At 43.2% G+C, this 10674-nt stretch overlaps 2 protein-coding genes across 9 annotated transcripts in view; both read right to left on the bottom strand.

The window, feature by feature from the left end:
• Positions 1-9: 9 nt before the first annotated feature.
• LOC112129950 (ankyrin repeat domain-containing protein 62-like) overlaps positions 10-10674 on the bottom strand; it is a 118156-nt gene continuing 107491 nt past the window's right edge. For 5 of the 8 annotated variants that reach the window (XR_010137554.1, XR_010137555.1, XR_010137557.1 and 2 more), the window contains 7 exons: positions 9118-10562; positions 4734-4803; positions 4489-4595; positions 3610-3777; positions 1261-1377; positions 953-1110; positions 10-143 (listed from right to left, as the gene is read on the bottom strand). The gene's annotated coding sequence lies outside the window, so the exon portion shown is untranslated. The remainder of the gene's footprint in view (positions 144-952; positions 1111-1260; positions 1378-3609; positions 3778-4488; positions 4596-4733; positions 4804-9117; positions 10563-10674) is intronic. The other 3 variants (XR_010137552.1, XR_010137553.1, XR_010137556.1) reach the window with 1 other exon arrangement.
• LOC100458498 (protein MIX23-like) lies at positions 6726-7513 on the bottom strand. The gene has a single exon (XM_054537626.2). It carries the CDS (start codon positions 7363-7365, stop codon positions 6835-6837), a length of 531 nt encoding a protein of 176 aa, XP_054393601.2. The 5' UTR covers positions 7366-7513; the 3' UTR covers positions 6726-6834.

The following is a 10674-nucleotide window of genomic DNA, read 5'->3' as shown; positions in this document are numbered from 1 at the left end:
TTGCCTGTCCAGAAAAGGTCATCACTTCTGTGTGCTCTCCTGAAACAGGCGGTGGCTGGGTGAAAAGGCGGACAGCATTAGGGCTGGAGATGGGGGCTCCAGCATCTTGGGTGAGCTTCTGAAACCTCTGCAACTTCCAGCCACTAAATGGAATGAGCCATGGAAAGCTTTAGCCCAATGCCCAGAACAAGGTCAGGGTTTTAGTGCATGGCACTGCTCTCCTTGTAGTTCTGTCATCAGCCACCACACGTCCAACAGTAACACACATCCTGAGTTATTCTATTTATAATAAGCACAAACTAAAAGAGAGCAAACTCTAGCACACAAAGTTGTAGTGGCTAGCTTTGGAAAGGAGGAGATACAAGGACAGTTTTGGGGTGCAGGTAACTTCTAGTTTTTGACCTGACTTGTAGTTACATGGGTGCTCATTTTGTGATAAATTACAGAGCTGTATATTTAGGTTTCATGTGTTTTCGGTATGTCCTGTGCCTCCCACCCACGGGGCTCTACTGTTCCCATGGCGTGTGGAGCAGCCCCCAGAGGCTGGCCTCCAGCTGCCCTCGTGACTTGGCTTCCTCTCACTCTGCCACGGGCTCCTCACCAACCAGCCACGCTCCTGGGTGTCCTCAGACACACCATGTACTCAACTGTAGAAGGCATGCAGCCTCACTGCTCCTTCCCCAGGGTGCCACGGGGCTCACCGCCTCCAAAGGACCCCCATACACCTGGAGGAAGGGCCCTCCCTGCCCTCACCCTCCTCTATATTTTCGTAGTACCTTTCCTTCTGCTCAGTGCAGCATATGCTGATGAATCATACATCTTCCCCACAAAGACAGGAATAAGAGCAGCAGAGAGTAGATACTCCATGATAGAAAAAATAGTCATTGGTTTATCATTTAAATTTATCAAATTTATCAACAATGAAAGAAAGTGTATGCCGAAGGTCACATACCTCCTATGAGACCACTGCATCTTTGGCCTCCTGAATTTCAGTCCAGCATCTTCCACAGCAGCACGTCATCCTTCTTAGCACCATCCCTCTCTTATTGCCTTTGTGCAGAGCCAGGACCAGGGCCAGGTGAGGCCTTGGGACTGTCCCTCCCCAATTACCTGTGAAACAATCACATCACCAACAAAGCACAGCCTTACCAATCGGTGGTCAGTCCCTCCCAACACCTCTGTCCCTGTAAAGGGGGCAGTGCCCCTCCAAGGTTGGTCTTCCCAGGCACTGCACCTCTAGGTGATGGAGCGTGTCCTTACCTTGAGGCCTGGGTGCCCACTGTGTCCCCTCCAATGAGCGAGCTGTGGATAGGGGGGGACTCCAGGTTAAGGGGAGACTAGTGGGGCTCTCACTTCCATCCTGCCCCATTGGGAAGGCTGTTAAAGAAACAGCAAGTGTGAAGCTGGGATGATAGAACATGTTTTCATTGTTTAAACCAATATACTCCACAGATTGGAACAAAAAAAAGAAAAAATGGTACATCTGAACCATATAATTTTTATCACACTTAGCTAAAATGCCACTTTATCAATATGACCATTTTTAAAAGAGCCAAAATCCAATTGTTTTTCTGTTAGAATATTTTCCAACATCCCTTTCCACCCAATTTATTCAATCTTTAAAGAACTCAGAGTAAAAGATATATACTCTCCTATCAATATATATGACAGCAATGCATGTCCATGTGCACCAGGTAAATAGAGATGCTCAAGCCAAATGCCCATCAACAGCAGAGTGGATAAACCTAACACAGGATGACAGTGGAATGCTGTGTAGCAAGACAATGAATGAGCTACAGCTACACACAGCCACAGGGCTGAATGTTTCAAACTTATTATGAGCAAAAGCCTCTGGAAATCAAGGAACACATATCCTGAGTTATTCTATTTATAATAAGCGCAAACTAAAAGAGAGCAAACTCTAGCACACAAAGTTGTAGTGGCTAGCTTTGGAAAGGAGGAGATACGAGGGCAGTTTTGGGGTGCAGGTAACTTCTAACTCTAGCACACAAGGTCGTAGTGGCTAGCTTTGGAAAGGAGGAGATACAAGGACAGTTTTGGGGTGCAGGTAACTTCTAGTTTTTGACCTGACTTGTAGTTACATGGGTGCTCATTTTGTGATAAATTACAGAGCTGTATATTTAGGTTTCATGTGTTTTCTGTATGTATGTTGTACTTTAAATTTTTAAATGTTTCACAAAATACTATGACAGTATATGCTCTATTGAAAATGTGGAAGGAGAAAAAGAAGACTCTGTGGTCCATTCTGTCACTTGCCAGCCCCTGGCTTCAGGCCCAGATGGCTCTAGGTGTCCTGGGTTGACTGAACTCTTGCAGCAGCCTCTTGGAATGAGCACCTTCCCCCACTCTGTCCCTTGGTAACATGGGCCCATCCTTAACAGCTGCATTTGATAAACTCATCTGTGTTAGTGTGTGGATGACTCATCTGTTACCTCCTTCATGTGATGTATATAGGGACATCTGGATGGTGCATTCACCTGTCAGAGCAGGTGAGAATTGCATCCCTCATGAAAAACATGAATAAAGTTTTGTGAATATGTGGTTGAACGTCGGGAGTGTCAGCAAAAGTCAGGTACAATTAGAGACACTTAAAAGGAAGAAAAACAATTTCATTTAAAAATAGGGCCTTAGTTTTTGCATGTGGAAAGAGATAAAATTAACCTAAATGTCTTCTGTCTGTAGCACTCTAGCACTCTGTGATTAGTTTCACTGGAACCAACCACTGGAGCCTCTAATCCGCTTCTCTATCCACACTTCTCCAAGAGCATTCTAGGCAGAGCCCAGGGGGCCCTCGGCAACCCACTGTGAGGAGGAGCTCGGTCTCTCTCTCTCTCTCTGACACCTGCTTCTGGACCTTGGTGTGGAAGTCCATGGAGAAGGGGTGCTGCCACTACTGAGGCTGGAGGTCAGAGGCTCATCAGAGAGGCTACCCTGACCTCCTAGTTCTGGGGCCAGCAGAGGGTGCAAGCGCTGGCTAGTGGCTGGGTGCTATGACCCATGAGGCATACATAGAAACCAAGTCAGCATTTTGTTGATCTCCCAAGAAAGCTTCAATTTTCTTCACTATTCATAATAATGGCAGAAAGTTCATTTTAGGAATATTTTCAATAATTATTGTCACCTGACGAGTAAATTAAACTACTACAAACTATCTGATTACAGAGCAGTGAAAGTCAATTCAGTTCTCCAGCTGTCTCAGGGGGACCAAGAAGTGGCAGTGCATATTCGAATACCTACTCAGGCAGAAATGTCACCAAATGCAGCCAGTGCATCTTATCCAATTCCCATTTACCTCATTCTACCTCAGCCTCCAGTACCCTCTTCCGTACTCTATGGACTTCCTCCAGTCCAAGCCACTCACCAAAATGGGACACCCAGACCCAAATGACTCCAAAAATCTAGCAGGGAGGTTGAAGAGTGAGGTGAGCAGAGCAGCAAACACACCAAATATCCCTGCCTCTGACCGCTGCACAAGCTGAATGTCCTGTGTACATGTCCCTCTGGTCTTCTGTTTTTACCTCCAGACATAATGGATTTCTAGTTTTTCATGTTTCTCTACACCTTAGAAACATTCCTCAGAATTCATACCCTGAAAGGGAAGTCCTCAGTTCACAGCTTGCCTGTGTACAGAATGGGGCTGATCTTCCCTGGCCTCCCTGTGAGAAACATGGGCAGCAGCTTCAGGAACTCCCCCAGGATGCAGGCGGCCTTCATGTGAGACTCCTCTATGCCTCATAGGCAGTGCTGTACAATACCCTGCCAGGAACACACAACATACTCATGAAACCACCAACCACAGGAGATTTTAAAGGTGAGTGTCTCTACCAAGTGTTTACCAATACAGTAAGAAATGATGTCATGGCTGCTGGAAAACAATGGGCTTTGGCATAAAACATGGACTTAACTCCCTGGTCCTCTTAGGTGAGTGTTTCACCTCTAGAGTGTCAGATTTCTCATCTCTAAAGCAGGGTTGTCTCTTGCAATCCTAGAGGACAACCAGAGGCTAATCTTCCTCAGGAGCACAGATGCAATAAACAGAGTAGAAAGTACTGATCCTTAAGTCAATTTGAAGAACAAAAACCAAACCAAAGAAAACAAGGCAATCAGTGTATTGTGCAAGGTGACATGGCATATTGTGAAAACTTTTCAGTGGTTTTAAAATATTAGGGGAAAAACAAGCTCTGGGAGTGGCTACTGGAGAAATTTTCATGAAAGATGTCATGCTAAAACAAAATATTAAAGAATAGGCAACTTTTTTTCCCTCTTGTACAGGTGGTGGAAATATTCTAGTAAGCTTGTTATGAAGTGCAGGAGCCTGCCTGCCTGATTGAGCTGGAGGGGGTGTTGGGGGATAGCAATCCACAGTGTTGGAGAAAGTGGGCTTGATGCTTATCACAATCAAGGTCAACTTATGAACACTTTAATATGTAACTAGAAAGAACAGGAGAGTCTGTAATGCATTATCACCTCAGGAGTTGGCACTGAGTTCCATGGTTGGATGATGGGTAGATGGACAGACAGATGGACAGGTGGATAAACAGGTAGACTTGACATGAGTCAAGTGTTCTTGGCTTCTGGGAAGAAAATTTTTTAAAGTTTCCATTTTCTACAAACCTAAACAGCTTCCTCTGAAGCTGAATTTAGTAGCATTTAAAAATCATTAAACCAAGACAGAGTTCCTACATATAAACCAAATGCAGGCCAGATATTACCTATATTGCACTACAGCAGAAGCAGGATTGGACCCTGGCCATCTGACACAAACACCTGTGTTCTTCTGCACTGTGCCATGGGAGACAAAAACATTTCATAAGAAATACAGACTAGAATATGTATGTGCTACATATTTACACACATTGATGACAATCAGGAATTAAGGCTAACCACAACTGGGCTTTGAGTCATATAAATACGTTGGGAAAGATGCATTTTACTACCCTATTGAAAGAAACCATTTATTTCTCACTCCAGCAGGGAAAATGTTTTTCAGTATTCACTTATCTGCTCATTGGCTCTTTTACTATAGACCAGGAGACGGATAGCAGGAAAATAGCCCCACTTGGAGGCCCAAGGTAATGAGCAATTGACTCAATGTAATGGAAGAGTGGAGCATTCGGAGATACCTGTACTAATGGGACCCACATGATGTGGGTGAGAACTATTAGGATGAGAAATAACCTGGGAATGCAATTAAATATTTAAATATTAAACAGAACACAATTGAAATCTCCATTGCGCTTTAGTTTTTGAAGTGATTCTTGCAGTCATCATTGCCTTTCCCAAACAAAGCAAGCTACTTGATATCACATGAACCTGTGCCATAAGGAACGATGAGCAGTTTGTAAAATGCCAAAAAAGCAATTGTTTGCCTATATTAGTCACAATATTTTATCTATGTATTTCAATTTTTATCTAGGTATTTCAATTCAACATGTGTAAATACAGTTCAAATGTCAGAAATTATTACCTAGTACATATTTGTAATATATCAATGAGCAATAACCACCACACTACTTCTCTTAATAATTATTTGATGAAAAAAGCAGACTCCCATTCTTGAATTTTTCTCAGTTTGCACACATTACTTACTATGGCAGCCCCATGTCCACCAGACATGTGCCCAGGAAAAGAAAAGGAACTGTAAGCTTTTCTTATTAACTTAGATTTCTAAATGCATTACATATTTATGTTTAGAAATTATTCTAAATATCTGAAAGGGTTTGAAAGGAAGTTTCCCTTCTACTCTGAACTCCCAAACACCAAGTCAGCATTTTTGTTTGCATATCATCCCTGCACTGTATCTGCAAATACAAACAAGCACCAGGAACACATGCTTCTGCATGATTATATTTATACAAAGTCTTCTGTAGCTCTGCATATATCACCGGTCAATGCACCTTAGCTACCATTCTGCATTTCAAATGTAAGTCCACTTCATTATTTAAGAGCTATAAAGTAATCTTGCTATTGAAACCATGCTGCAGTGAACAGCTTTTTCTGCATCGCTCCTGGCACTCAGGCATGATTGTATCTGAAGCATTCCTGGAAGTAGGATGGCTAGAAAGTTACACTATCTTTCACCTTGGCAGAACCAAACTGCCTCCTGAAGAGGTCATGTGAGTCAACAAACCCCTGGCCATAATTTTGGCTTTGTGTTTCACTCTGAGTTTAATCCATGTGACATGAGTCCTAAAGGCACTGATAAATGAGTATTGCAGGATAAGGGGCACAGCTGAAATCATAATTTTACTACTTCACAAAATTTCAATAGTTTAGTTTCCTCTGTTTGTAAATGTTAAAAGGAAGCATTACAGAAAGATTACAATTCAAAATGATTGATATATTAATTTTTTTTAAAGAGACAGAATCTTGCTCTGTCACCCAGACTGGAGTGCAGTGGCATGATCTCGGCTCACTGCAACCTCCGCCTCCTGGGTTCAAGAATTCTCATGCCTCAGCCCCCTGGTAGCTGGAACCACAGGCATGTGCCCCCACATCCAGCAAATTTTTATATTTTTCTTTTTTTTTTTTCAGAAAATTATTTTAATACTTACAAAACTTTTTTTTTTTTTTACAGAATCAGTATAAAATAGTTGATTTCTCCATAATTATCAGAATTTATACTTGAGGTCTTGGCTAAGTGGGGCTGAAATCAACAAAAGGTCTTGGACTGTTGGCTGAGAAATCATCCTAGAAAGCCCTCCCTGTTGATATCTGTCATGCTTAGCTCTTACGAGATGACCCAGTCCTTAAAAAAAAAAAAAAAAAAAAAAGAATCTCTCTTTATTCATTCTTTGGAGGCTTGAAGTGAATTCAGCAGCGTTCATTAAACACCCTCCAGCTCCTGTCATTTACCACTTCTTCAACGTTCAGTTCTGACTGCATCCATTTCAACTTTGTCTGCTCTTTTCTAAGTTGCTTTAATAACGTTAAATCGTCCAAATTCTTTTCTCTCTCTTCTCGGAGGTTTTTTACTACTGCCGAAGTCTGGGCTATACAATTTTTTTTGACTCTGTCTCTACTGGCATGAGCTCCCATCAAAGACTCATAAAGTTGTTTACAGGTTTGGCTGGCATCAATTTTCCCTGCAAAGGAAGCTGCTGGAACTGTAGTGTTTAATTCATGTACTATTCTGTCATCGATAGGCCTCATCACCTTGAGTAATTCCTGGAAGTGTGCGAACTCCTTACAGTTCACACTGCCACTGGGTGCCGCCATATTGGACCTAATTTTTATATTTTTCATACAGATGGGGTTTTGCCATGTTGACCAGGCTGGTCTCAAACTCCTGGCCTCAAGTGATCCGCCTGCATCAGCCTCCCAAAGTGCTGGGATTACAGGCATCAGCCACTGTGCCCGGTCATATTAATGTTTGTAAATGGAAAATGTGTGCATTGCTCAGGAAAAAATAAGCTACCACCATTTATCTGTTCAAGATAGCCTGATGGTGTGCTTAACATAATTAGAATAAGATGAAGTTTCTTTTGTTACATTTTAAAAATAAAAGGCTATTCAAATGAAAGACTAACCAGAGTAATTCAACTCTTAATGAGAGATAAAACTAAAACTTGACAAGGATTTGGAGAAACGGCTACTTTCGTAGGCTGTTAAAGGAGCATAATTTAATGTAACCATTTAGGAAAAAGTTTGGCGTTATTAATGAAAATAAAAGACATGCACCCTTCTCACAATCTTCTCAACAGAAATGGGTGCCTGCATTATTCAAAAACACTGAAAAAATGCTCAAAGCAGCATTATTTGTGATAGCCAAAATTATTTAAAAATTCTCATGTCCATCAATAGTAATGGATAAATTACAACATGTGACCGCAGTGGAATACTATACTGTGAGGAAACGAAAAGGGCTATGGTTATGCTTAACTACATGACTGAATCTCTAAAACAACGTGAGCAAAGAAGCCAGACACCAAGCAATACATACTGACTTCTTCTATGCATAATTATCCAAACCTGGAGAAGTCTAAACAGGGCATTAGAAGTCACAGCAGTCACCTTCAGAAGGGACCCAAAGGTGGCTAGTGGGTCTGGAATACTGACCTGACTAGGGATGCATGGGTGCTCATTTTGTGAGGAATCACTGAGCTGTACATTCGTGTTTTCCCTGCTTTCTATACGTGTGTTAAAATTTAATTTTCAGATGTTTTACAAATTCCTGTGACAACATAGGTCTATTTGAAAATTGTGAACGGAAAATGAGAAAATGTCAAACATCATTTTGGCTGCTGCCTTTCACCCCACTGCCCTCAGGGACCCTTGGCCTGACCTGACAAAGTACCCTCTTGAAATAAGTCCCTTATGAGTCTGTCCTTGTCCATCATGTCCAAACTCTTACTGAATGCCATTGGTAAACACTGTAGTAATGTGTTAATGGTTGGATACTGCTTTCATAGAATATGCATGAACTGTGTAGAAGCAACGCATTAACCCACAGAGAAGGTGCAAATTCCATTCTCTATGAAGACACTGATGGATGGTCCTGAGGACCCCATTTAAGGCAGAGAGCATAAGGACAGGAAGAAATAAGAGACAGTAAGGGGCCGGGTGCAGTGGCTCACACCTGTAATCCCAGCACTTTGGGTGGCTGAGGTGGGCGGATCTCGAGGTCAGGAGATCAACACCATCCTGGCCAACATGTTGAAACCCCATCTCTACTAAAATATAAAAAATTAGCCGGGCACGGTGGTATGTGCCTGTAGTCCCAGCTACTTGGGAGGCTGAGGCAGGGAAATCACTTGAACCTGGGAGGTGGAGGTTGCAGTGAGCCGAGACGAGATCACACCACTGCACTCCAGCCTGGGTGACAGAGCGAGACTCCGTCAAAAACAAAAAACAAAAAACAAAAAAACAGGGACATTTGTAATGATGAAGAAACTACTATTTTTTAATTGGGGTTAAAGGTATAACCCCAGCTTTTGTATCTGGGAAGAGAAAAGGTTGAATTAAATGTTCTCTGCTATCCTTCCCCACTCTAAAACTCTGTGGATAATTCCAATGGAACCCCATTGAGGGGTTCCAATTCACTTTTGTCTGCACTTTTTGCAGAGAAATCGCAGGGAGAAAGCAGGGCTGTCTTACCCTCCACCTCTAAGGAGCTCTCTTCTGCTCTTTTACTCCAGTGTTGGCTCCAGGACCTTGGGTAGAGGGTGCTGGTGATATGAGGTGGTCCAGGAGCTCATGAGGAAAAGCAAATGATAAGCAGCATCAGAACTCAGAGTTCTGGGTCCAGTGGAGCCCTCGGGCTGCCTCAAGGGAGGCCACTTAGTTTTCTATTTCCCTATGTAAAATAAGACTCCTCCAAAAATAAAACTGTCACCTGTAGCACCAAGTTACGTGCTATCACACACGAGATCACGTGGAACTTCCTGCTTATTTCTTGGTGATACCAGAAGTCTAGATTTTAAGTTCTAAATTCAACTTAGAGGACAACTACTGAAGCCGAATTTTGGAGGAGAGGAAAGAGTGCAGGGCCATCTTTCTTTAGGGAGAAACTCTGGGCTTCCTGAGAAGTTAGAGAACTGGGGAAAATGAAACCACAGCCCAGAGCCTGCAATAGGGGTGGGGAGTGGAGGCTGGAGCTGTGCTCAAGGTCAGGCTTCTCCTCTCCCCTCCCAGGGCACTGGAGCTCCAGCAGTCAGCCCAGAGTGAATATTCCCTCTGTCATCCACCCTGGGAGATCCCTTTAAACCAGGAGTCAACAGCAAGGACAGAAACATGAACGTGCTTTTAAAAGTCCTAAAAGTTCGGAGGATGATCATCAAGGTTTCCTACAGCCCTGGGCAAACCCTAGGAGTACTTTGTCTCCAGGGTCAAGTATGTGCCTGTGAGAGGCTGTGGCCCTCACATTCCCTCCACCACAGGTTGAGGGAACCCTAAACCTCTTTTGCACAATATCAAGGAGTGCTGACTAATCCAACGCAGAGGCTGTGATGTTTGGCAGATGCAGAGGCAGAAAAGGTGTTTTGGGAAAGATCATCTTTAAATAACACAGCACCCTCACAGCCCATAGAGACAGTTCTCACCACTATGCCAATAAACTTGGAAAAGACCAAACCAAACTTTACACGTATTTCCTTTTTCTTTTTGATTCTATGCCCCCTCCCTCAGCCTCCCAAGCAGCAGGAATACCCTGAAGGCCCCTGGGAACCCTCGCCCACTGAGTCCCACCTGGAAAGCAGTTCCCTACCTGGAGAGTCCTCCTCATCAGTTATGCTCTCCAGCGCCCACACTGGAGAAACACAAACATCAGGAGAAGTTATTTGAGACAGGCTACCCACTCCTACTCCCGCTGAAGCCCCACTGCCTCACACAGGATTCCCTGGTCTTTTCTCTGGGTTCACAGATATTCCTGCAGCCTCTCTGGCCATAGCTTTCTACTTGAAAGTCATTTGCTCTCACCAGGCCCATAATGCTCCTTCCCAAAGGAACCCAGAATCAGGTTTCTGTACACTAGATCCAGCAAGTTTGTTCCTCAGGAAGTGAGCTATTTCAAGGTAAATACTCCCCTCTGAGGTTGACGGCATCTGCAATTATAGAACACATTAGGAGGATTAGATGATGTCACGCATGTCACCATATCTGTTATTCTCTTGGCAACTTTAGAAAATTGGAAGTCTAGTGGTAGAGTCAAAGGTC

Source organism: Pongo abelii, chromosome 17 (assembly GCF_028885655.2).
Source record: "Pongo abelii isolate AG06213 chromosome 17, NHGRI_mPonAbe1-v2.0_pri, whole genome shotgun sequence".
In the NCBI taxonomy this organism is placed as follows: Eukaryota; Metazoa; Chordata; class Mammalia; order Primates; family Hominidae; genus Pongo; species Pongo abelii.
This window is presented reverse-complemented; position numbering and strand designations above follow the sequence as displayed.